Source organism: Chiroxiphia lanceolata, chromosome 20 (genome assembly GCF_009829145.1).
Source record: "Chiroxiphia lanceolata isolate bChiLan1 chromosome 20, bChiLan1.pri, whole genome shotgun sequence".
NCBI lineage: Eukaryota > Metazoa > Chordata > Aves > Passeriformes > Pipridae > Chiroxiphia > Chiroxiphia lanceolata.
The window spans coordinates 7,679,014-7,704,804 of NC_045656.1; the positions used below are offsets into that span (position 1 = coordinate 7,679,014).

The 25,791-nt window shown below is 53.4% G+C and overlaps 2 protein-coding genes and 1 long non-coding RNA gene across 3 annotated transcripts; 1 reads left to right on the forward strand and 2 right to left on the reverse strand.

Moving 5' to 3' along the window:
- The first annotated feature begins 1,145 nt into the window (after positions 1-1,145).
- Positions 1,146-5,294, forward strand: LOC116796547. The gene is made up of 2 exons (XR_004360411.1): positions 1,146-1,471; positions 5,138-5,294. It is a non-coding gene; the product is annotated as an uncharacterized LOC116796547 (long non-coding RNA).
- A 900-nt stretch (positions 5,295-6,194) lies between these two features.
- Positions 6,195-19,903, reverse strand: TRARG1 (trafficking regulator of GLUT4 (SLC2A4) 1). The gene is made up of 3 exons (XM_032707228.1): positions 19,419-19,903; positions 12,324-12,456; positions 6,195-11,731 (listed from the first exon to the last, which is right to left on the reverse strand). Exons 1-3 carry the CDS (start codon positions 19,824-19,826, stop codon positions 11,724-11,726), a joined length of 549 nt encoding a protein of 182 aa, XP_032563119.1. The 5' UTR covers positions 19,827-19,903; the 3' UTR covers positions 6,195-11,723.
- Positions 19,904-22,104: 2,201 nt separating this feature from the next.
- On the reverse strand, positions 22,105-24,781 carry BHLHA9 (basic helix-loop-helix family member a9). Its single transcript, XM_032707226.1, has one exon. It carries the CDS (start codon positions 22,895-22,897, stop codon positions 22,151-22,153), a length of 747 nt encoding a protein of 248 aa, XP_032563117.1. The 5' UTR covers positions 22,898-24,781; the 3' UTR covers positions 22,105-22,150.
- Between the last annotated feature and the right edge of the window lie 1,010 nt (positions 24,782-25,791).

Below are 25,791 nucleotides of genomic sequence, written 5' to 3' on the forward strand. Positions count from 1 at the left end.
GTGCACGAGCACAGCGTGGTGCTCTCCCACAAATGCTGTAAATAGGTAGGGTTTAGGTGTTGTTCTGTTTCTTTTCTTATCTTCCTTGCCCATACCCATCCATATGATGCGGAATTCTTGGAAGTGGGAACAATATTATTCTTCTTTTAGTCATTCTAAAGCTGCACTGAAAATAGAAGCTCCTCGCTGCAGGTTGCAAAGTCCCATTGAGCTGCCAGCTGTACAGTGGAAACTTCCCTGAGATGTTTGCTGATACCTGTGCCCTGGGCATGTCATCTCCTACAGATCCCTCTTCCTCCAGACCAGTGCTGAGCTGGCTGCTTTCAGGGTGAAATGCTGCTGAAACGTCAAATTTTTAAGGGAGCCTTTTCTTAGGACTCTGCAGGATGCTCAGGAATATTGCAGGTGTAAAAAGAAATTGTGAGTAGCTGGGAAAGTGCTGATCAGGTGTCCCTGGCAGGTCCAGCTTTAACACAAACTGTAATTTATTACATTAAAAAGTAACTGGACCGTGCAAGGTCCTTGTCCCCACTGGGCACTGGTGGGTACCTGTGTTGTGGTGCTGAATCAGTGGGGGATTCCATAAGTTTCCCCCCACTTTCCAGTGTCAGGGGAGGCTGGATTGACCTTGGGGCTTCACCAGCCTGTCTCCTGGATGCAGGAGAACATCCAAGTGCAGAAGGGGGGATAGGTGGATATTTCCTTGCCGTGCTTTAAATGAAGTTCCCTCTGGGTCAGGCGTGTATCACCAGTGCTAAATTTACTTCAAAATATTACTGAGGTGGGGAGGTTTGTGAGTCAGGTCTATAAAAGCATGCACTGCTTATGTAAAGAAATACAGCTTGGAAAGAGGCAGGAGGGGCTTGGGCTGCAGTGAGACCATTCCTGGTGTGTCTGTGCCTTCTCAACTTAAATAGGTCTTTGTATTCATGTAGCGACTGTGCCTTCAGGTTGTGTGTGTTCCTTACAGCAGGACTGAGGGATCTGCTGGCCAGCTCTTCTTCTGCTTCCAAACATCTCAGGAAATGTAGATAATTTTTCAAGCCCACGCTCTGGCTTAGATGAAATTGTTTTAAAATAAAAAACACTGGGGGATGATCAATTCTTGATGCTTCAGGGTTGCTTCAGGTGGAGTTGTGCTGCAGTGCCTCTGGGAGGGGAAAGGAGGGGTGGGAGGGATGTTGCTGTGGGGATTTTGGTATTTGGATCTCATTTCATTCATTCAGGTGCCCGTGTCTGTGTGGTCTTGAACACCTGAGGTCCTGGAGTCAGCTGAGTCTGTGCCAGCAGAGCATCTCTGTGCCTTTGCCATGGCAGGTGTTGGCCACCCTGAACAACCACCAGCATGTGTGTGTCTAACCACAACCACATCCCAGGGGAGTGAGCTTCTCCTGTGCTTCCTCAGGGAAAGATATTCCTTAACTCAGCAGCCAAATTCCTCCTGCAGTTGTGCTCTTAATGCTCTTGGGAGGTGAGTGCTGGGCTCACTGTGGTTGGGAGTTCTGGGCAGGGGAGGAAGTGCTGTTCCTCAGCTGTTCACTCGTTTTTTGGGACACTTCAGCTTATGCCCACTCTGTGCTTTGCAGTCAAGCATCAAGGTAAAAATCGAGCATTGCTTTAAGGATAGCAGGTCTTACCAACGTTTCTTTTGTTTTGTTGCTGCTTGCTGTGTACCTGTGTACCTCTGCAGACCAGTAACAAATAACAGTGCAGGGCATGAGGTGCTGATTTGTTTTTCTGCCCATCTGGAATTGGCAAAGTGATCTGTTTGCATTAAACCTTGCTGGGAAGGAAGATAAAACACAGGTTTTATAAAATTGTACCTGAGACCAAATAACTGGAATAAAATGCTTTGGAATCCATAGCCTATAATTAAACATTTCCAAGCGGCAGCGAGGTGCAGTGAGCTCAGCAGAAAGAGGCATTTTGCTGGGAAGCCTTTGCTTTGTTTCACGCTGTGTGCTATTAAAGCAAACAACTTTGCAAGCTTCAGAAGCTTTCTGCAGCTCTTGACCAAGAATAGCATCTCACATCACAGCTAAGCTGGAAACAATGAGGGCCAGCAGTTGTCGGTTGGTTGGGTTTTTTTAGCATGTAAACTAGGTAGCTTAGCTCGTGGAGAAATCCCCATTTCTCTATTTTTGGTGTTCTAGGAGGTTTCATCTTCTGAAGGATCCAGCAGTAACCACCATAAAGGAAAGGTCCTTGTTTAGAGCAGTACCCTGATCTGCTGATGCAATTCCCAGGCTCTCCTCTGTTATATAAATCCTAGATCCTCACCATTTAATCCAAACTTCTGCAAAGTCTGTCAAATATGTCTTGTCTGATTAAAAAGATGAGTCTGAGACGTGATAGAAACATCTACCAAGTAAGATCACGAGGAATCCCCGTCCCTGGAAGTGTTCAAAAGGTGTGTGGATGTGGCACTTGGGGGCATGGTTTAGTGGTGAACATGGCAGTGCTGGGTTGGACTGGATGATCTTAGAGGTGTTTTCCAACTCCAATGATTCTGTGATCAGCCTCACTCCTGATTCCATGTCTCTCTGTGTGGATGCAGGAGCTGTGGCTGCGTTGCTCCGACTGCGTTTGCAGGGGAGCGGTGACAGCTTTGAACTGGAGGCAACATGCAGAGTCTTCATCTGTAAAGGGGTGGGATCTGCTTGATCTGGGTAGGAAAATAGGAAAACAGAGTCTTTTGGCACCCTCACAAAGTCAAATTCATTTTTTCTCTGCTCTTTTACTGGAGTCTACCAGGAGTGTGTTCAGGGAACCTTGTATCTACATTTCATCTTTTTTTAAATCTCTGCAGCTAAGAAGCTGTTCTGTGAGCAGAGGGGGGAGTTTGGGGTGCAATCCATTCTTTTTTGGCCCGGTGTTGGGTATTGCATCTCTGCAGACCAGGGTGAGCTGCACCAGAGCCAGGATGTTTTTGTGCTGCTCATCACAAGGACTTGCTGCTGCACCTCTGCAGCCCTGAGCTCTCCCACTGCTACTGCACCACACTGCTGCCCCAGGGCTCTGGCTCCAGCACTTCCCAAATGACTTCCCAAGAGGCTCTGCATGGCTTTCAGCGAGCCCAAGGAATCCCTGAGCTGCTCTCTGTCAACAGCAGCCAGTGTTGGGAGTGAGAGAGAAAATGGAAATATTTTCCCTGTGCTTTTAATTCGTAGCTCCTGACTGGAGCAAAGTCATGGAAACCAGTTGAAGAACTGGTGGCCAACTTTTTGTCCTCTGCTTGAACCACAAACTCATGCAAATTCATTAGTGAAGGCAAACATTGAGAGGTAAAGGGAGAGCCTACAATGTTTAGCAGAAAACGTATGCAACATGGAAATTGGATGTAAACCTCTTGCTGTTCCTCTGCGAATCTATTATACATGAGCCCATCAGAGCAGGGTATTAATAAAACAGGAGCTAAAGCACTTGGCTCTGCCTCCTCTTTAGCAAAACATCAGAGCCCAGGCTGCCTTTGAAGTCTGGAACTTGCATCTGCCCGGCTGCTTCGGTGACATGCTCAGGATGCTCCGAGGGGAATCTCGCCACTGAAGGGGAATCTCTCCGTGGTGGGGGAGGTTTATGTGAGTCAAATCCTCCTCCTCCAGAACAAAACCATTGCTTTTTTTTCTGCTCAATCTCCTCGCCTGCTGAATTCTTTAAGCAATACACAAAGAAGGCTAAAGATGCTTTAAAGCAACCTCAGACATCTGCTGGGATCTAAATGGCTTTTGTTCCTCGAAAGCTTTCCCCACCACGACCCCTCCATCCCAGCCTTTTGTTATGCACAGGTACCACAACCCCCTTTGCTTTGCTGGATAGTGGGAAGGAAATTACACTGGACTTCCTAAACATCTACATTTTGTCTCTTCATCAGGACAAATGAATGTGGCTCTTTAGACCTGCCCTGTAATCCCAGTTGTGTTGCCAAAGCCCTTGTGCAGACAGCGATGCCTCTTGCCCTGCTGGGTGAGCAGAGGCAGTGGGGAGATGCTGCAGTTGAGTAACACGAGCTTTGTGCATAGCCCAGCCTTGGTGTAAAACAGGAGTAGCTGTAGAGTGCTGTAAGTTTGGACCTGCATGGCTGTGAGTAATTAATCTTGGCTGATGGTGCTTAGAGGTTTGAGCAGCTGCTATCTGAGCCCTGGGGTGGGAAACTAAACATCAAGAGCACTGATTTAGGTGGTGTTACAAGGGGAGGGTGCTTAGGGGTAAGACCCAGCAGATCTAATTAGACTTGTGGTTTTCAAAGCAATGGGGAATGGACACACCAAAGGAATAGTCTTAATTTGTTAAAAATGCCCTAGTGAGCTGCAGAGCTGGGGAGGGGGGCTAATGTAGTGTAAGAAAAGGGCTGTGGGATAAACAGGAAGGCTGAGCACGTTGCTGGTGTTTTGGAGGCTGTGGAGCAGCTCTGTCTCACTGGTTGCTTGGGCAGTGATGTACCAGGGCTGCCTGATCCATAGGAAACCTTTGGGACAGATCCAGCGTCTAGCCTGGCTTATAGGGGCTGGGCTTTGTGTTGTGGGCAGCAGCTGATCTAGAAGGACTAATTACTGTTCCTTTGGTCAGCTTCTGAGCTGGATGTGAGGATAACAGATCTGGGGTTTGTGAGCTCACTAAAATTTAATCTCCATCCTCTCTGAGTACCTGCAGGTTTTTCCTATTTATTCATTTTTCAATGCCCCAAAACCCCTACAGTTTGCATCCTTAAGAAGGACAAAGAGGCGTTTATCAAAATGACAGGCACGCCAGAGCTTGACTGTGTCACATCAGGGGGGTTTGGACCACAGAGGTGGGTCTGTTCACTCTCTGCCTTGCCAACATGGCTGTAACCACTTCCAAAATGTGGGCACAGCAAATCCCACAGCTGGATCTGTTCCCCTGCAGTGTTTGCTGATGACTTATTTGGTGGGCTCTGTCAGAGCCCCTGTAGGTGTTGGTGGCTCAGTGCTCCTCCATGCCTCTGGCTGGTTCAGTGGGAAGCGACCTGCCCCTGCCTTGGAGGGAATTCCATGGGCAGGATGTGCTCCATGGGCAGGATGTGCTCCAGGCAGGGCCATTAAATCTGTTTGTTGCTGAATCACTCTGTGCCTGCCAACCTCACAGAGGATTTACATCCATCTTTCTCCATCGAGGACAGGGATGAAAGTGGAAGTGCTGTGCCTGATGCCAGGGCCCACAAAGCTTCACTTTTGATCCCTGCTGCTGCTGGTGGCACCTCCTCCCCATGTGTGTCCTGCTTTGCTGGGAGAGCGAAGGAATTGTCCTCGGGAAGCTGTGAGACTGTGTTACCTCTGGTAAGTCCTGAAGTCTGGACAGCTTGAGTGTTTGCTGCAGAGAGCTGTGTGCTACAACTAATCCATTGCAGACTTGGTAAGTCTTCTCTCCAGGCTGGGCTGGGTTGGGAGCTGTGTTGCCATTTGTTCCCAGAGGATGCCAGAGATGCACAGCGAGAGGAGAGTGTTGGAGTTCAGCTGAATGAAACGTTGTGTCCCTCAGCTTCAATAAGGACCAGCAGCCTTGACTGACCAGTGTGCTGTTACACACAAATAAACTCTGGTAGTGACCTCAGGTGGGTGTGATACACAGTCAACAGCCTTCCAGTCTGCTTGGAGAAACTCCTCCTGGGAAAAGACCACAGCCAGTGGTTTTGGTAATGGCTGAATTTCAAGCCTTGGCTTATGAAACTTTGCAAGGGCCTGTTTCCTGGGAGCTGCTTGCATTTAGACTCTGTGAGAGGAGACCAAATATTGCTGTGCAACCCTGAAATCTAGGCTTTTGCTCAATAATTTTGGTTTTCCAGCAGATTAGGAATTTGTTCTTGGCTGTGCACCAGGCTGTTGACCTGCAGTGGCAGGGCTGTGGTGAGAAGCAGTTCCAGGGACTGCTCCCCATCCCATCCTTGTGCCCTGCAAGGAAGGAGGGTTGATTTCCTTCCCTGTGCCCTGGCTGGCAGAGACCTCCCACAGTCTGTGCTTCCTGAGGTGCTGCCTGTCTCTGCAGCACGAGGCTGATCCCTCTGCACCTCTCTCTGCTCTGACTTGTGCTGTTTTCTTCTACTCTTTGCCTGTACATATTATTTGCAGCCCACTGCACCCAAAATACCAACTGGTTGCTCTTGGAGTGTGAAGCAACAGTTAAATGAGTAGTTTGGATAATTTTTTTTTTCTCATTTAGACAGAAGAAACCAGTTCAGCTTTGACCATGCATGTTACATTTTAATTTTTTTTTTCTCATGCCAAGAAATACAAAGAAAGTATATAAGATATACCATACCATCCTGCAGAAAAAGAAACATTTATCAGCAAAGAGAAGCACCCAGCTGCAGTTCCTGGTGTGTTCATGCTGTGTGTGGATGGTGGCTCTTCCCTTTTGGATTTGGAACAGGAGGAGCTGGTGCATGGACGGTGGCTGTGGCAGTGGGGGGATGGACCCTGCACTTCCACACCAAGGATCATGTCCTGGCACCATCTAACAAGGGCCCCTGCTCCCAGGTGGGATCAGGGTTGCCTTGCTGAATCCTGCACACGTTCCCTTTCTGATGTTTCTTATCCTGGATGGGTATTTATAGGTTTGAATTTCGCTATCTACTGGTGTCAGCAAATGCTTTACAAATATTCCCACTTTGAAAAGGCTGCTTTCCCCCCCCCACCCCTTGGCTTGTGCTCAAGCAGGGGAGTTTTTTCAGTCCAAACCTAACTGGTTTTGCCGAAATTAAAGGATGAAAAACAATCTTAAATCTGAATTATTTGAGCTTGACAGTGCAACCCTGGCTGTGGTTCTGTGATAAGTAACAAAGCGACAGGGCAAGGGTGAGGGTATTGGGGGGGGGAAAGAAGAAGTCATGGGGGCAGCCTAGTGGGTGCATTTCTGCAGCCTATTCCTGGGCTCAGAATGAACAGAAGTGGGGTTTTAATTTTCTGTAAAAGGCAGGACCTGCTTCCCTTGTCTACATGGAGAAGAGTGTGTTGGGAAGGTCAGGTACTACGTGCTGGGCTCTGCAGGGAGCCCAGGTCAGAGGTTCCCTGCCCTCGCTAACCCCTTCCAGAGGAGCCCAGCCATGACATGTCATTGCCAGCAAGACCTGTCCTGGTTAAAAGAGAGGCAGAGGATGGGAGGAAAGAGCCTGGGGGACTCACACATTGCTCCAGGGATAGAAATGCTGAGGGGAAAGCACAGTGAACCAGCAGAGATGGGGGCAGAGGGGTAAACTGGAACAGGGTGAAATACCAACCGGAAAAAGCAAACCCATCATGAGCACAGCAAACTTTGAACTCCTTTGTTGCTTTCTTTCCTCCCTTGCTGCTCAGATCCCTTTGGTCTCCTCTGCAGGCACCAGCCAGCGTGTTGCTGTGACCCACTGACTTGTGCCAGACCTTTCCTGACCCTCGGCTGTTGCATCCTATGAGGAGCTGCTATGAAGCCAGGCAGGTTCATCTGCTCAGCAGCAGCAAACTGCTGGTTCAGCTTAAGGCTTTGATCCAGCCTTGCTGCACCCAGCAAGGGCCCTTCTGGGCCTCCCCACAGAGCCCAGCTCTGCCCCAAACCCCGGGAAAGGAGCCCAGGGCCACCAGTGCCAGAGAGGTGCCAGAGCCACGTGCTCTGCTCGGAGGCTCTTTCCTGAGCAGTGCAAACTGTGTATTTATATCCCACCAGGACCTCACACTTGTCGATTGTAACTCCTACTTCAGCTTACATTTAGAGACGTTTCCCACCTTCTCCAGCCCTTCAGAGAGCTCTCCTCCCACCAGCTCAGCTTTGCTGTCAGGTAAGGCTGGATTGCCACCACACTACTCGATCTCTTACGTCTCCTTTACCAGGGGGTGCAAGTTGGGCAGGTCCTGAGGATTTCGTGACTGTCAGAGTTGCAGACACAGAAAACTGTGTGTGTGCTTAGAGGAGGCTGCAGCAGGTGGCAAAGAGCTGGGGGGATAAGTAACAGGGTTTGGTTGTGGGGATGGAGAGGGAAGGTCTTGTGACATAGTTTTTGTGATTGCCCTTCTGTGCTAAAAGCCAAGTTAAGGAGAGAAGTGGCTGTACCTGGATATGGAAAAAGAGATGCTTGCATTAAGATGAGCACTAAAGCAGCAAATAATCACAAGGAATGCTGTTGTTCCCTGGATGTAGACCAAAGGAGTGACTGTGCCTGCTGGTGGCCTCAGAGTTCTGCTTTCATCTACCTCCTTGTAGGACAGCACAGGTGAGGTGTATGCTAAGGGCAAGGGGCTCTGCAACCTCTTCCTTCATGAATATAAGACAATTCCACCCCAAAAGAGCCAAAGAGGCAGCTGAGCTGGGATAAAAACGTGTGTGATGTGGAGAAGAGCAAAGTGGCAAAACCTTTGCAAAATAGGCTGGAAAAGGTGTGGAGAAGCTGGCAGAGAAAAGGGACTTTCCAGATATCCCTGGAGGGTTTATTTCTCCAGCACTGGAAAGCCAGGTTACAAGCAGAGGAAATATTTTATCAGGGATAACTGTAGAGGCTTTTCTCTGGATTTAAATGCAGGATAAGAAAAAAAAGCTATGTTCAAGAGCGCAGTACAGTTGTATCGAATCAGAAAGAAGATTTTAGAATGAAAGGGATTTAAGTGTTTTAGTTTTTCTTTTTTTTTTTTTATACTTAATAGTGAGGTGAGAAGCGTTCCCTCAGCTGCCTGGTGAGACAGGAGGAACAAACCCTGTCTGGGTGCACGCAACAAATCATCACCATGGGGTTTTGGGGGAATGTTTCTGCCTTCTCCTGCATTTAGGGGAATCCTGGTACCTCCACTGCTCTGTGCTCCCCTGGCTTGGGACTTCCCCTAGCAAGGACCACTGCAGCTGCCTCACAGAGCCCCCCCTCCTTCCTATGACTGCAGGCATCCCAGTCCATTTTGAACTGTAGTGGGGTTTAGTTTGTCTAGATCCCTTTGGAAAAATCAGGTTCAAAGCAAATCCGTGTTCATACATGGTTCTATTAAGGAGGAGAAGGAAAAAGGTGGTTGTTTCTGGAGCTGTTCAGTGCCTGTGACTGAGCATTTGCCATCCGGGCAATTAGAGCAGCGTAATGTGAACCCACCTCGTGGGGGGTGGCAGGGATTAATCCTTTGGGTGAGGGAAAGCACTTTAGATGAAAGGCTTTATATAATGATAAAAGAGCATTTAAATTCTTACTTAATAAACACTTGGTGCTCTCAAGTCCAATAACTCACTTTTCCCTGACCGTCGGCCCTTCCTGCCTGAGGAGGAGCTTGCCCAGCTCTTCCCATCAGCTGAATTCCAGCAGCTCAGCGGGTAAAGGGAGAGGATGCATGGGCAAGGCAGCACTGCCTTTGTGTAGCCCCAAAAGAATGACACCTGTTTGCCAGCAAGCAGCTTTTGGGTTCAAGAGTCAAAGAAGGAAAGGTGTGGGGGATTCGGTGGGATTTCGGCAGCCGTAAGATTAAAGTTGGAATGTCCGAGGGAGGGTTTCTGAAAAGCTTGGGAGGAACTAAGCTGGTGCCAAGGGGCACCTGGACAGAGGATGCAGGTGGGAGCTCCCACCCAGCAGCCTTCAGTGGTCTCCTGTTTGCTGAACTCACAAGAGATAAATTGGAAAAGAAAAATTGCGGATTTGGTCCATTTTAGCAGCCAGTTGCTTGTAATAAAGTGCTGGCAAAGGGGTGGATGGGAATGGAGCCCGAGAAAGTGCTGTAGTGAAGTGCTATTGCTGTGAGTCCCTGGAATCCCTTTTAGTGTCGAGAAAATTGTTAACAGCATGTCTGGGGGATTTGGCTTTCTCACCCCCTGGATTCAAATAATGTCTAGCGAAAGAAAACGCTTTAAAGAGGAGCAAGCAAACAGGGGACAAGAGAATTTTCACAGCCGTGCCTGTGGCTTTGCACATTAGTTACTACAGAGTAACTACAGCGTGGGTTTACAGTTCACCCCTACCCTGTGCTAACCCCCTGTGCCCATTCACAGCCCAGAGAAGAAGTCAGTGCCAAGCAGTTGCCATATTGTGAAGTTTCCTATGGTGTGTAGTGGATTCTCCATGTAGACAAGCCCTCGGAAGCATTAAATTTGGTCGAAGGTTTGGGGTGTTTTTCAGGATGTTAGGGAGCAGAAGTGCCCTGAGGGACCACATTTCTCAGGCAGTCCATATTTCTGGGTCCCAGGTTGGCAGAAAGGCCAGGGAGTGCAGCTCTTGGTCATGTATTCGTGTCAGCAAAGTTTGGATAAAAGAGACTCAGGTAATAGGGAGCCAGTGGACGTGGCCAGAAGTCATCTACAAAGCCTGACTAAAACAACAGGCAATGAAACTTTGCATAGTCTGGGTGGATGGGTAGAGGGCCAACCCCAGGAACAACCCACAGCAAGGATGGGGTGAGCAGGAAGGAGAAGGGATGGGGCTGGAAGGAGGCTTCAGGGGGTGTCATGGTTGCATCCCACGGGAAATGGCCAAGGGAGCTGTGTGGTGTGGAAGACATGGTGGGGCCTGTGGTACCTATAGGCAGAGTGGGAGGAGCAATGTCTATGTTCTTGTTATGTTAAATACAAAACATTACAAAATAATACAGCTTGTGGAACTGACCCCAGACAGCTCCAGGGACACCGGAGATTTCCAGAGATGCAGAGGAGCACATGAGGGGTGCAGGGAGAGGAACAAGGATCTAAAACTCCTCCATGCCCCTGAAAATCCCCTGGAAGGCCTTAAGCTGAAGCCCTAAAGGGTCAGGGAGATGAGCACTGGCAGTGGCAGGGGCTGGATCACGCTGAAGCTTCTGCATGGGCATCATGATGTGACATCAAGGGGTAAGTGGATGGAATGTGCTCTCTGTGCCTTGGTGCTGCTGCTACAGGTTAACCAGGCTCTTGTCTGGGTGCCATGAGCACCTTCCTTTGGGTGCACAGAGGGAAATGTGTGGATTCACAGGGAACATGTTATCTTTCCTTCCATTAAAAAGCCCACCATGGGGTCGGGGTGAGGAGGAGCCTGGGGTTCTCATGCAGCAACATCCTGCTCTGCCAGCTCTGAGATCTGCCCTAAGTGATGAAAGAGCTCGTAGGAACAGACATGGAGAACATTCCCAAAGGCATGCAAATGGTCATTGTCTCTTTTTTTTTTTTTTTCATCAAAAATACAAAAGCACCCACCACATCCTCCAGCTTTTGCGGTTGCGTTCCGTGCGGAGCAGAGCCGTGGTCCTGCTGCAGCTCTGCCCTCCCTCCTCCTCCTCCGTGGAACAGCTCTCAGCTCCTGATGGCAGTTTGAGCTTTGTTTTGTTTTGTAGAGACAGAGAATTTGACGATTTAAAAACCAACAACCCCCCAAAAGTCCAGTGACTTGTGCCAAAATCCTTAGGAGGATTCCTCGAAATGTCCCGTTCTCGCCTTTAGATTTTTCTTTTAAAACAAGCTTCGTTCTTGAAACTCTCTCCTCCTCTTGTACTTTAGTTGTCTCCCCACTCCGTGAGTTTTGCTGGAGGGGAATGAGGTAGTGGATTTCCCCCTTCTCCTCTCCGCTTGGTGTCCAATGGCCTTTCCCATTCCTTCTCCCGGTGTTTTTTTATCCCATCACCTGTACAGACTCATTTCCAAGAGTGAATAGAAGCATGCGTTCCTTCCGACGGCGCTCCAGAGCAGGCTGTCTAGGGCTGCCCACCTACACTGTGACAATTTTTTTTTTGTTGCAAGGCTGAAAGTAAAAACCCCAAAAGGAAAGTTGTCTTCCTCCTCTTCAAGGTATTTGCATGCTGAAACGTCTTCTAGGAAACTGGAAGAGAAAGAGAGTATTAGGGCAGCTTCCGGTGGTCACAGATGTTTCCCTTACGCTCCTGGTTTGGGCTTTGGGTGTTTCTGAGGCCCCTGCTTGCCTGAGCTATGCTGGTCATTCTGGTTTGGCAGGTGGGTTTGTGTTTGGGAGGTTCCCCAAACATTTTCGGATTGTGTTTCTGGGAAGGTTGATTTGTGACCTGAAACCCTTCTGTTTTTATACCCCACTCCACTCTTCTAAACCCACCATGGCTTTTGCCAGGGCAAAAGCTTTCACCAGGGGGATCTTGTGTGGTCACCACAGCACTATGGACAGCCCAGGGAGGGCTTTCCGTGCTGGTCATTTGGACAGTGTATGTGGTTACTACCAGGAGCCCATTCTCTGAGCTGTTCTGCATGTGTTTGTGCAGCTGGTGATGGTCAAACCAGCCTGGACTGCAGGGGTTTAGTGCTCTCCCAGTTCAGTTAGGATGGGAATGGAGCTCCACCTACCCGAGGGTGGTGGGTGTGGGCAGGTGTGTCCTGTCCACTGGGTTGGAGCCAGGTGAGGTTCCTGCTCTAGCTGGGCTGTGGAAAAGAGAGGGAAGTGTTACCTCTGACGCTGAGTGAAATGTAGAGCACGATGATGATGGTCCCCAGGACGATGGAGACGATGCTGAGCAGCCTGGCCATGCGTCCGAGCCGCCGGGCTCCGTCCGTGTCCCCTTGCTGCCCACTGTTCCTCGACTGGGGGGACACAGAGAGAGGCTCCTGAGAATGGCAGAGTGGCTCCCTGGCTGTACCTCCCCACACTGAGAGCTCTGTGTCCCCGGGGGCTGGACCTGCCACCCCGAGCTCTCACAGGATGACACACAAATCCCCTCGGTGAGCCCACGGCTTTGACAGCCCATGGTCCTGATAAACTGATATGCCTGGACAATCCATTTGGGAAGCTGCTCTGCTTCCCTGGGTAGGAGCTGGACTGACTCAAGCTTGTCTTTTGCTGGAGTGACTAAGAAATAACCCTGGCATGGGACAGCACGAACAGCAGAGCCCCAGCCAGCACCAGCCCCTCTCTGAGTCTTTCATGGAAAACTCTGAAATTTTTGACTGCAGTCCCTGGAGCAGCTCAATTCTATGGGACTGTGCAGGGGAATTGCATCTTCATGGGGTACCACCAACCCTCTGCAGCTTTTGTACAGACAAGCATCCTGCTTCCCTCTTCTTCTGCAAACATATGTGTTGAGCAGCAATGTATGTTGTGAGTTTAACCAGCACTGACAAACTGGACAAAAAAGCAGTGACATTTCCAAAGCAGCATGAGGCTGCTGTGCCTTTGGAGCTGGATGTGTGTGTGAGAGGAACAGGCTTTGATAAAACAAGTGGCAACCAATGGCTTTCCCCTCATGATGGGATGTGCTTCGGTGCCTCTGCGTCACCCTGAATTTCTGCTTCAACACAGACGGGTTGTGTTCTCCATCTCTCTTTTTAAATGCAGCCCTCCTACAGTGAATTCCTGCTCTCGTGTGCACTGTAGGGAGGGGAGGAATAGTCCATAGAGCTTCTCTATTCTGGTCCTGGTTTCATTGTGAATTCCCCTGCTGCTCTATTGATTTCCTCAGGCAGCTCAGTGAGAGCTCTCCCCTGCACTGTAAGGAAAAGCAGGGTTTCCCTGGCTGTGGCAGGGCTAAGGAGTGGGATGGGGGAAGGCACGAGTAGGTGGCTGGAAATCATTTTGTGTGGAGTCATTAAGGGATGAACAGAGATCCCCAAAAGCTGGAGCTAGAACAGGATTTGCCTGGTGCCAATGGATGCTGAAACACATCCAGAGAAAGGTAACGGAGCTGGGGAAGGATCTGGAGCACAGGTCTGATGAGGAGCAACCGAGGGAGCTGGGGGGGCTCAGGGGGGACCTTCTCACTCTCTACAGCTCCCTGAAAGGAGGGTGGAGCCAGGTGGGAGCCAGTTCCTTCTCCCAGGTAACAAGTGATAGGACAAGAGGAAATGGCATCAAGTTGTACCAGGGGAGGTTTAGGTTGGATATTAGGAAAAATGTCTTCACTGAAAGGGTGGTCAGGCTGCCCAGGGAAGTGGTAGAGTCACCATCCTTAGAAGTGTTCAAAAAAATGTGTAAATGTGGCAGCTGGGGACGTGGTTTAGTGGTAACATGGAAGTGTTAAGTTAATGGTTGGACTTGATGATCCTAGAGGGCTTTTCCAACCTAAATGATTCTGTGATTCCATGATGTTGGTGGGCACCAGCATTTTTATGGCAGTCTTCAAGTGGCCACCCAGGGGGATGGAATAGAAAATTTGGAGGTTCCCTTCAAAATTTTGCTTTTCACTGCTCACTCAGGGATGGCCACCCATGAGCTTGGCTGAGATCCAGACCCTGGGAGCATCTCTGGGGGGTTAGGGAAGTTTCCCCTGGATCTGCCCAGCAGTGCTGCTGGGGCTGGGTGGGTTGAGCAGGATTTGGGGGTCCCACCCAAAGGGGAAAGATGTAAGACTGGATGAGCAAAACCTTGCCTGGTACCTGACAGGGCAGCAAGGGTGATGCTGTGGCCTGAGCCCTCTGAGCTCACAGCCCTGGGCTCAGCAGCACTGCTGACCTGCTGGGCTAGAGAAGCCTCCACCCTCACCAACCACACAGAGCATCCTGAAGGCCAAGCACAGCTCATCAACAAACATCACACACAGAGGCATCATAAACTCTCAGAGGAAGTGATTACCCATCTTCTTTCTTGCTCTTCTAATTGGCAAATCATTTGGTTCCCGAGTGAAAAAACCACTGTAAATAAGAATTCCTGGTGAGGGAGAAGCGTTGCTGCTGAGAGAAGAGCCCAGAGCGCTCCTGATCCTGCCGGAGAGGGTGTGCTGGGCGTCCTGCCCTTGGCTGAGGGAGCTCCCAGCACTTAGCAAAGGGCAGCTGTGCAGCCCCACGCGAGGATATTGTGGTGGAATTACTCACCGTGCGTCAGCATTTGCTGCCTGTGCAGTAGAGAGGCCGGAGCCCCTCCGTCGGTGGAACAGGAGCTCCCTGCTCGGCCAGAGGCAGATGGGCTGTGACCAGCCCGGCTCTCTGGGCTGAAAAGCCTTCCCAAATTCGTGCAGTGCCCTCCTGCCTCCCGTGAAGCCCATTGGGAAGGGAGTTTGGAAGGAGGAAAACTGGGTGAAGGGGTTTTAAGGACCGTTGGTGATATTTATACGTGGTTGGGAAGGTTTGGAGTGAGGGGAAAGGGAAGCAAGGCAGGATGGGGGGAGAAGGGAGCCCAGCAGCCTTAATCCAGTGGAGGAATCAGGCAAAACCCCCCTCGACTTCACTGGGAACAGGGTTTTTTAGATACTTCAACTGCCTTGAGCAGTTAGAGATGCTTTTAAGTGTTTAACATTTTAACATGGGTTAAAGGCTTCTTTCCCTGCCCCATCCATCTCCAACTGTGCTGCCTTGGCTGAGCCAGGGGTCAGGAGAAGGGGATCTGGGGCAGGCTGTGGGGCCAGCATCTCCCTGTGCCATCTGCCAGCTCCTCCCTTTGGGGTGTGCCTGCTAAAAATGGGGAAACTCTGAGTTAAGAAAATAAATGTGTGAGTTAAAAACAGTTAAAGGTGGAAGGGGATCAAAGCAATCCCACTTGCCTTTCAAAAAATGTGTATCTCGGAAATAACTGTGCTGGAAAGGGTCCCCTGCCACATGTTTTTTAAATTAATTAATTAAGGGTTAGGAGGCCTAGTCGTGCTCCAGCACTAACCATGAAACATCACTGAGAGTCTGAACAAACAAATATGTGATGTTACTCTCCCATTTCCAATTAATCTTACTTTAATGCCACTGCTCCTTGGCAGCACCGCGACCAAAACATGCCCAGCCCAGGCAGCTGCTCCATAGGAAAAATGCAGCTTTGGAGGTTTCCATGTACTCATTTTAGTTTGTATCACCACCTAAATAACACAGCAGAGCCTCAAACAGGCGGGCCACTGCTTCCACTGCATCCCTGCAAACGTCCTGCTCCACTCAGTGTCACCCTGTACATCAACAGTGACACCGGCAGAGCTCAGGACCTCGTTCCTCCTGGTCCCAACAGCAGGTTTGCCAGACTGGCTCTAAGAGCGATGGGATGCAGCCAAGAGCTATTTTCATTGCAGAACAGGAGGTGACAAAATGAAGCCTCATGGGTTGGTGGCAAGAGATGGGGAGGATGCAGTAGCCCAGGGATTGACAGAATCCCTACCCTGCTCACCAAAAGCTCCAACACTGGGGATTTATCTCTTTAGGCTCTGGTTTTTGTAACAAGTGTAATATTTTGGCAGGGTGTTGGTTAGACTGCAGTGAAATATGCAGTTTTAGCTGTCTTCTAGGGAAAATATATAGGCTAACGAATTCAATGTATTTATCACTACAGCTTTCTGCAAGTGTTTATTGCTCATTTATCCTGAACAATTACAAAAAAACACATCAGCATTGGCATGGGGTGTTTAGCAAGCAGTTGGTACTGTACATATATTATTCACTGGCGTGGAACAGTTTGATTGTAGTTCTCTAGTATCACTAATCCTGTGTTTTGCTTTCCACATAAAAACATTAACATCTTGTTTATTAATGGAGACTCGCCGAGGCAGAACATCTCAGAAAGGCCCGAGGGCGACGGGGGAGTGAGTCACTGTGTGTGAGCCAAGGGATTCCTATTAGAGCCCAGGGCCTTGGAAGTGGGTGCTGTACTGCAGCACCTGTGGAGCCAGGTAAGGCTGCTGTTGCAGAAGTTATTAATATTACCTGTTTCCCACTGTTATCTGTTCCAGTTACTGTTCAAAATGTTTTTTTTCCCTAAGTGGCCCTGTTGCAAATGAAGGCAATTATTTTTCTGTGCTAGTCCCAGGGATGGGGAAGACAAATCATCACGTCCTCTTCCCTGCAATCTTTCCCACTTTATGAACTGGCTTTGGGTGCTCTTTGCTGCCTTCTACCAATGACTCAAAATAAATCACTAATCCTCAACACTTGTGTTTTGTTGAAGGAAACATTCCGAGAGGAGTATAAGTCAGCTCCAGGCTCAGATAGATGACTGTGGCATTTAAAATGAGTAGGGATAGTCCGACTTCTCCCACATCTTTTGGGGATGACACTACTTATTTTGGACACCAAGTACTTCGCAGGGTTGCCCTTGATGTTCATATATGGTTCTTCTGGCTGGATATTTTCACTTCCCTTCATTTGTTCAGAGTTTTGTATATTGTGACCTCTCTGCTCCTTCCCCCGATGTGGCTGCACTTTGGTGGGAAGGGAAAGGGATTCACAGTAGAAATGCAGTGTGTGTGTGTGTGTGTGGGTGGGTGTGTGGTACCCAGCTCTGCCCTTCACTCCTCTGAGATGGGTCCCATGGGGCTGCACTGTCCTTGTGTCCACTAGTCCCACTCTCTGGCTTGGGGAATGACCTGAACCCCTCAGTGCAGCCAGAACCTCACTTGGCCAAGAAAATGCATCCAAGGATCAGTGGAGGAGCCTCCAGGTAACTCATTTCCACAAGACCAGCATTAGCAGGAACAGGCTGGAGGCTAAAGCAGGGTGTTTTTTTCCACCTCTGGCTATAGGCCCTGCTGGGATCTGAGAGCAGCTTTTGGAAAATGATTTATGAGACACTAAACTCAGAAGCCTTCATTTGCTTTCCTCTCCGGATGCTTATTACCCAGAAAAAAAGCTTTCATGTGCAAAAGCATTGACTTAGGAAAGATAGGCACAATTGCAGAGCTAAAGGAATGTCAGCACATCGTGGAAAGGTCCTCCTGTTCCCCCAAGTGACAGGAATCACAAAAACCTGGTTCCTGCTCAGATTTGTGCATGATCAGGCACTCCTGGGTTTTACTCTGTGAGAAAAACTAAGCCTGTGGGAACCTGGGGGGTCACTGGGAGCTAAATTCCTAAATTTAAGCAGGTAAAACATCAGCCAATGCCCTGAGAGCTGTTCCTGCTGGCAGAAGGACCCAGACAGATGTTTCCTGTTTCCCCAGGGTCAGCACAGAGGAAGGATCACTCCTCATCCTGCTCCGCCGGTGCTGTGTGGAGCTCCCTGGCTGTCAGGTGGGGGTGTGTGGAGGAGGTGATGGTGTAGGCAGGGCCAGGACTAGAAAGGGCAATAATAAATTAAGTGAACTGTGTGTACTATAAACCTTGTCCTGGAGAAGAAGCTCATCTGAGTGCACCTCTGCCTTTGGGGTTGAACTTCCCCTTCTCCAGCTGTGGATGAGCTCTGGTCAATGTGCCTTGGAAGCAGAGGGCAGCCAAACAGTCTTGTTGCTTTGTTGGCCTTGCTTGCCTTTGGGTGTGACACAGTCACTACACCCAGTCCCTCACTGTCTGGCAGGATTAACTAACTCCTGCTCCTTTTTCACCGCTTACTCTTCTACTCCGTGGGGCCCGTGTGGCCCAAGGCACATCCCCACTGCCCTGGAGGCTCTAACGCCTGCGAGGGAGAGTGTGAGAATCTATTTTGCATGAAGGCTAATGTGGTTGGAAAATCCCCGTGAGAGACCTTGTTTATTACCATGGATATGCAATACCCAGCTGCTTTCCCTCTCGTTGCAGTGCAAAGCCAAACAAGGCTGGCTGGCTTCCCTGTATGCTGCCTAAACAGGCTCTGCCACACAACTGTACTACGCAGATGACAGCTGGCACTGGGAGAAACGATGATTCCTCCTCAAAATGGAAATGGGTCTCTCTAGAGGGCTTTCTGTGGCAACTGCCAGTGTCTGCCTCCAAGTTGTTGGTGGTTTTTGGGGAAGTGCTGGCTGCAGGTGCCCCTCGGTGTGTTTCTGTGTGCTAAGCAGGTAGCTGAGATGATTTTTCAAAGAAAAGATTTGCCTTTGTTGCAAATCAAAGGCACAGAAGGTGCTGGGGGGGCTGTACAAGAGAGCAGCGTCTGATGGGTAAGGGGGTGGCCGTGCCTGTCGGGCTGTGCTGACTGAGCCACCTGTACCCGAGACGGGTGGGAGGCTGGCTGGCTTCATTCTGCCCTGCTTGGCTGTTGGTGTATTTGCTGAGGTTTGGGGGATGTTTAATGGCGAAAATTGCTTCTCCGGGGCAGCTAAAAGAGCTGCAGGTGCACCTGACCCTTTGAAGTGCCTGAGGGACAGGAACCAGCCTCCAGCCAGGGGTCTCCCCGGTGCTGCAGGGCTGGGCTAGGAGGGGCGGAGGGAGATCCCTTGTCATTGCTTCGCCTCGCAGCTCCTTCCCGGGAAAGCCCGGCGAGTCGTTCTGGACCGCTGCCTGGCAGCAGGGATCGGGCTTCCCGGAGCTACCGCGCTTCCCGGAGCCAACGGGCTTCCCGGAGCCCTGCCCTGGGATCCCCCACCCATCTCCATCTACGTCCCGCTGCCTCCCCGCATCTCCATCTCCATCCCACCGCCTCCCTTTCCACATCCATCCCGCCGCCTCCCCGCGCGCTGCCCCGGGCTCGGCGCCGCTCCCCGCCCGCCTCCTCCCGCCTCCGTTCCCCGGACCACCCGGAGCACCCTGCGGGAGCCGAGCGGCGGCACAGCCCGGCCGAGCCCCCGCGCCCCGGGCTGAGCGCTGCGGGAGCGGTGCGGGCGCCTCCCGCCCCGCCGCGCCCCGGTCCCGGCGGTGCAGCACCGCGGACAGCTCCGGGGCGGCCGTCGGGGGCGGCGGGAGAACCGGGGGGGAACGGGCGGGTCTGTGAGCCCGGCGGGTCCCGCACTCACCATGATGGAGAAGACGAGGCCCACGATGTTGAGGGGCCAGACGGGGCAGAAGCAGGAGAAGATGGCGAGCACCAGGTAGTCCCGCGGGCGGCCCTGCTCCGGGGCCGCCGTGCTGGTGGCCGTGGAAGAGGCTCTGCCCAGGCTCAGCCGGGACGGCGAGAGCGGCGGCGCCTCCAGGTGCCCGACCGACACCGACTTGTAGCCGAGCCCGTGCCCGTTGCGCTCCGTCTCGCCGGGCAAGGCTGCCGTGAAGGATTTGGAGCCGCGGAGGCCCTTCTCCTCCCGGCCCTCCGTCGCCGACAGCAGCTTCTCGGTCTCCTGGAAGCGGGTGGGCAGCACCGTGCCCGAGCCCGAGCCGGAGCCCGAGCCCGCGCCCGCGCCCCCGGGCGCGGAGCCGGTGCTGGCCATGGCCCGGCGGAGCGGGCTCCGGCAGCGCCCCGCCGCCGCCGCTCTGCGCTCGGGGCCCGCCGCCCCCCGGGAGGCCGAGCCGGAGGAGGGGCCAGCCCGGCTCGGCCCCCGGGGCAGGATCGGGGCCGCGGCCCGCCCCCGGGGTGTCCCCGTGCTCCCCGCTCCTCACCCCCGAGCCGCGCTCAGCCTCCGCCCGTCCCGGTGCGGGCGGCGCCGCGGCCCCCCCGAGATGCTGGCGGGGATGCGGCGGGGCGGAGCGGAGCGGTGGGAGAGCAGGGGTGTCCCCGCCGCCTCCGACCCGCCCAGCCCCGGGCTCTGTCCCGCCCCACCGACCCCCCGCTCTTCCCGGGGGCTCCCACGGGCTCCGCTCCGCTGCAGCGGTACGTGAGAGCCCAGCCCCGGCCGGGCTCCGCCTGTGCCGGCGGGGTCGGGGCCGCCTCCAGCCCCGGCGGCGCGGGGGATGCCGAGGGTGGGTCCGTGCTGGGTACACACAGCCCTGCTGCCCCTGCCTCCCTCCTGGCTGAAAGCCCTTCCCCAGGCAGGTGGGCGGCGTGCGGCACAGAGCAGACCCTCACAATGCCCCTCATCGCTGCAGAGCTGGGCTGGGGCTGCCCTGGGTCAGTGCCATCTACGGGGCACACCCAGCACCTTCTGCCTCCCTGAGATGTGCCCAAAGAGCCTCGTGCCAGCCAAGACCTGCTGCCCAGCCCTGCCCAGAGCCTTATTCCATCCTGCAGCCTCCAGGTAGAATTAGGACTTACGTTTTGTAAATGTGAACCTGAGAGCAGTGGGGTGACCCAGCTCTTGGGGGGTCTTGTGGGGTTATGCATCCCCCTCCCTCCTGCCTCTGTGACCAGCTATTTCCATCTCTCACTTCAGCCGGTCACCAAATCTGGTGGGGGAAAAACATGGAGATGCAAATCTGTGAGGAGGGAGGGGTTCCTGCCTGAGTTAGGGTGTCACTTAAACCTTCCTTGAATGCTGGTGTTGCTGGGCTCTCACCCCCCGGGTGATGGCTGCTGACAGGGCAGAGCAGGGCCGTGTGCTGCTCCATGGAGAGCCAGAGCAGGGAGAGCACCCAGAGCAGGGATGCTGTTGGGAGAAGCAGAATTCCTTCCATGGACAGGGCTGCAGGCCGCCTTCTGGCAAAGGGAACACCTGTCAGAGGCTGAAGCCAAGATGCCTCATATCATCAGCACTTTAAAGAGGCTCTTTTGTTGAGCAAAGAGCTCTCTCTCCTGGCTGCTGCCAGCTTTCCCCTGCTCCCAGCCCAGCTCCCTTGTCCCACTGGGGACTAAGGAAAGAGGAGGAGACCCTGGGGAGGGCCTGGCACACACAGCAGAGGGTTGAGATGGTTGTTCCAGCATGTGCCCCTCAGCAGGGAAAGAGCTCAGACTGCCCTTTTATGTTGGCAGCCATGCTGGGAGCACTGGGGTGGGAGCAGTGGGGCTGGGGGAGCCCTGTGGGGCTCAGCACTGCGGGAATCGCACAGTGCAATTGGCCCAATCCAAAAATCTGCCGGTTGTGGTGAGTGTGGCTGTAAATCCCTGCCTGATTCCTGCAGCAATTCCAGTTTGCTGAGCCTCGGGTGGAAGGGAGCCCTCCCAGCTGGTCCAAGCTCTCTAAGCCAGAGGGAAGGGACAAAAGGGACCTTTCCAGTAAAATTCCCCCTTCCTCCCTGCCATGGGGGCTGGCCAGGAACGTGCTACCAGCCTGTCCCACCAGAGCCACTTCTCTGTGATCAGGAGGAAACTGCAATCGGATGGGTGGGTTTTATGAAAGCTGACATCTGTCTCCCCTCACGGCCTCGCAAATCTGCCAGGCACAAACGTCTGTACCAATGAGCTTAGCATCAAAAGTCCCAGGGCACTAACCTTTCCCTGCTCCTGTTCCCCTCCTTCACCGATGGGAGCCAGAGTGACCAGCCAGCCAGGGGCTTTAGCATGATCCCCACGGCCCATCTGTCCATCCCACACATATTAAGAGCCAGTGCCCTGGTGCTGGGTTTGTAATTTGTATTTTCTCACAGAGCAAGCAAGAGAGAATAAATAACAGTGGCAATCAGCAACAGTGAGAACTCACAACAAGAAACAGAGACTTCTAGAGGACTTCCTACATTCCACAGCTTTCCCACAGAGCAGAGACCTGGGCAGCGCTGGGGTCCAGTACAGCTTGTTGGGGGTTCCCAGCTCTCAGCAGCATTGCAGCCAAGCTCCACATCCTGCAGCATTTCTCTCTCACCCAACACTCCTTTCCCGCTCCCCCCACTTGTCCCATGGATCCATTACCTTCCTGGTACCATCTTGCCACCCCGGCCCTGCAGGTCAGTGGATGGGGAGGCACTGCTGGTGTCCCCAGCTCTGGCAGTAGCCCAGCTGCCAGGGGAGTGCCCCGGCCAGGGGGTCCTGCAGGCTGCCCATGTGTCGCTGCTGGCGGGTGCCCCAGAGCGCAGGGTGGGGGGTCCCACTGGAGCAACAGGCAGGGCTGGGCATGGAGTGATCCTCCTTCGGGCTCTCGTAGTGATGGAGCTGCCTCTGAGGGGAGAACTCAGCGCAGAGAGGAGACGGAGGGCAGCGTGTGCCTGCAGAACCGGGCTCCCAGGGGAGCTGGGGGCGGCTGCCCTTCACCCCTGGCTCCTGTGTGGGGACCCCAGCCCGGCCGTGGCACTCGGAGTGGGCGCAGGGCCAGCAGCACCCGGCGCCATGCAGGGACAGGGACAGAGCCGTGATCCTGTTGATGGCTCGCCGGAGGGTGGCGATTTTAGAAAGCCTTTTGCCACCGAGGTCATGCTTGAGGGCCAGGCGCAGGGCGTTGAAGGCTTGGTTGTAGTCCAGAATCCTCTTACGCTCTCTGACGTTGGCAGCCATCCTCCTGGCCTTGGAGCGCACTGGCCTGCTCCTCTTCCTCACCTTCATCCCTTCAATGTCCCCCAGGCAGGCGGCTGCTTCCCTGCCCTGGGGGACCCACAGGCTCTGCCCACAGCACGCCTGGGGTGTGCCCCCCGCTTCCAGCTCCTCCTCCGAGCTGTCTGGCTCTGGCTCTGTGCCTTTCCCCACGGCTACTCCGGTCATGGCAGCGGCGAGGGGGAGCGGGAGAGGTGCTGCTGTGGTCCTGCCTCCTGCGAGGTGTGGGAGACACTCCTCCAGGGACACACAGCCGCCTCTAAAAACCCCACTACAGGGCTCGTCACGTGGCTCCCCCGACCCTCCTCACCTGCCGCAGGTGTGGCTTTGCAGAGAGTCACAGGGCAAGTCCTGCCTGGTTCCTATCCCTAGGGATGCTCCTGAGCATGTGGTACCAGGCTGGAGCATGGGGCATCAGTGCTGGGGTGCCCGGAGCTTGCAGTGAGATGCTCACAGGCCCCAGCACGTGTTGCAGTGGTTGCTTTAGTCTCTGCTAAGAATTTGGGCGCTGCAGGAGTTCCCCTGTGCTGCTCTGCTCTCTCCTCCGCTGGGTGGGCTGGTGGCTCAGCCTGGGCCAGGTCACGCCTGGGTTTTATGCGGTGCTGTGACGCAGAACCCCGTGGGGCATCACCACCCTGGCTCTTCTTTACCCCCAGCTCATGGGTGCTGCAGCATGAGCTGCTCTGTTACTTCCCAGCTAAGAGAAACCGAGGCATGGAATGATGACACTGCTGAGAGAGGAGCAAGTCCTGTGGCTGAGTGCAGGAGAAGGCAAAATTACTCCTGCCCCAGGATTGGGCTGGAGGCTCCACACAGCTGCACCCCAGTGAGCCGGGAGAATCTGTGGGCACTGAGGTAGGTGAGTGCCTGGGAAGGAGCAGCCCCGGGGAGTCAGGGGTCGGTACAGGAATGTGCAGGGCTTGGCATGCCTCTGCCCTGCGGAGCAGGAAGCAGGAATGTGTCAGGGGGGATTGGGGCAGGTGATAAAAGAGCTAAAGTGCTACCTGCATCCAGAGCCTTCCTGTCCCTTCGGAGCAGAGCAGGAGCCTGGGGGCAGAGCTGTCTGGGCTGACGTGCCTGACCGGCACTTACTTGGGGAAAACGATGCTGAAAGCAGCTCCTTGTTTCCTGAATCCATAAGCTGGTGGGACGAGGGACTTCCCAGGTGCAGCAGGTCCGGAGGCCATGGGCAGAGCCAGGTCCCCACCCTCAGAGCACTGAGGGACAACCACGTGTGTTTGCCCATCATCTCATTAGCAACCAGTCACTAAATGCCTTCCTGTGTGACAGGTAATGCTTTGAAAAACAGCCCAGGAGCGGGTCTGACAAATTGTTGGGGTAACTGGTGCGAAAGCAGAGCCCCTGGAGAATGTGCCCCCCTTGATCCATCCCTTCCTATCTGATTGTCCTGGCCCATGTTTGATCAATAGCCACAATTAGTGGGGGGTTATTTGTCTATTGCCCGTCTCCTCTCTTGGCTCTTTGAAGCCTGAGCTAATTTAGGTGCCTCTCCTCCAGGAACCCAATAAATCAGGAGCCAGGGCCTCAGGGAGAGGGGAGGTTGAGGCACCAGGACTTCAAAGGGAGGTGAAGCTTGCAAATATTTTTGAGCACTCACCTGTGCTCACTATGGCCCTCTTGTTCTCCCCAGCATCCTTCTCACCACCCAGTCTTGTTCTGCCCAGGAGTGGAGGCTCCCCGGCCACTGACTTACCCGGTGAGCTCAGCTCAGGAGCAAGGGGATCTTCAGGATGCTTGAATGCCAGCAGGACATGGGTGTCAGACCCACTTAGAGACGTGCCTGTCTAAAACCCAGCTAAGCAGCACAGATCCTTGCCATGGGAATGTTTTTGCTGGTGTGGGAGGTCAGGAGGTGCAGTACAGAACAGACATGGAGGAGGCTGAGCTGGGCACAAAGCCAGTCCCAGCTGGGTGATGCTTGGGCAGAGGGAGGGATAGAAGGAACAGTCCCAAAGCTGCCCCCATCCTGCCCCCAGCCCCCAGGAGCTGGCTGGGGAGAGCTGCCAGGGGTTCTCAGTGTCTCAGCTCTGGGCAGCCCTGGCTGCAGGGATCCAGGCCCAGCTCCTGGAAGCAGGTAAGACCAGAGTATAAATCACGGGGCACCGGATGCCACCTGCCACCTGTAATTAGTGCATCCCACTGGGCCATCCCCACCTCATCCTGGTTGCTTCCTACCTAGGTGCCCATTACAGGGTGGGAGGTCAGCAGGAACGCCCACCCAGGCCCTGCTCCCCTGGTTCCTGCTGATTTATCACCACGTGCTGGCGAGATTTATGGGCTGAGATGGGGAGCCAGAAACGTGTTGTAGGGCTCTGCTGGGCCCGTTTGCCTGACAGATGATGAAAGAGCCATAATTATCTGTCGCCACACATAAATCAGGCCACTCGTGGCACCCCTGTCCTCCTCCCCAGCCTCTAAGAAGTGGTTTGGCCCCCAGGGACACCCCACCTGTGTCACACTGGACTGGGGCACTGCTGAGTGCTGGGCACCTTCCAGTATTGTCACAGCTCTCATGGGTCCCGCAGCCCAAAGGTGTGTTCTCGGTGTTTTTGCCCCAACACTGCTGCTGAGCCAGGCCTTAACTCCTGCAAAGAGCTCTGGACTGGCTGCCCCTCACCCACACCCATCCAGCACCCCCAAAACACTGCTGCTTCCAGGTGAGAGCTGCCGGGGCCATCTGGGAGCACAGCCCTCACTGGAGGTAAAACCCTGATGGGGTGAGGAGGCAGCCGACGGCCTGGGGGGGCTGCCCAGCTCCTGGCAGTGTCCCAGCACCATTCATCTTCCTTGGGAAGGCTGCACTGGGAGGCATGGATGTGCCAGAGTGAAGCAAGGGATCCTGCAGCAGGGCAGCATGAGAGCCAGGGATCGGGTGCAGAGAGGTGCCCGCCCCTGGTGACAGAGGGGAAGGAGGAGGTGGCTGTTGTGACACAGTCTGGGCCCCGTGGGTAAATAAATAGGGCGCTTTGTTCCTGCTGGGGCATGGCCAGGTGGCACAAGGGACACGGCTGGTGAGTCATCCATCCACAGCCCGACATCCA

Coding starts and splice junctions, on each gene's coding strand:
- TRARG1 (XM_032707228.1), bottom strand. CDS start 19,826: ATGGCCAGCACCGGCTCCGCGCCCGGGGGCGCGGGCGCGGGCTCGGGC. Junction 12,457..19,418: donor GCCTCGTCTTCTCCATCATG/GTGAGTGCGGGA, acceptor GTGTCCCCCCAG/TCGAGGAACAGTGGGCAGCA.
- BHLHA9 (XM_032707226.1), bottom strand. CDS start 22,897: ATGACCGGAGTAGCCGTGGGGAAAGGCACAGAGCCAGAGCCAGACAGC.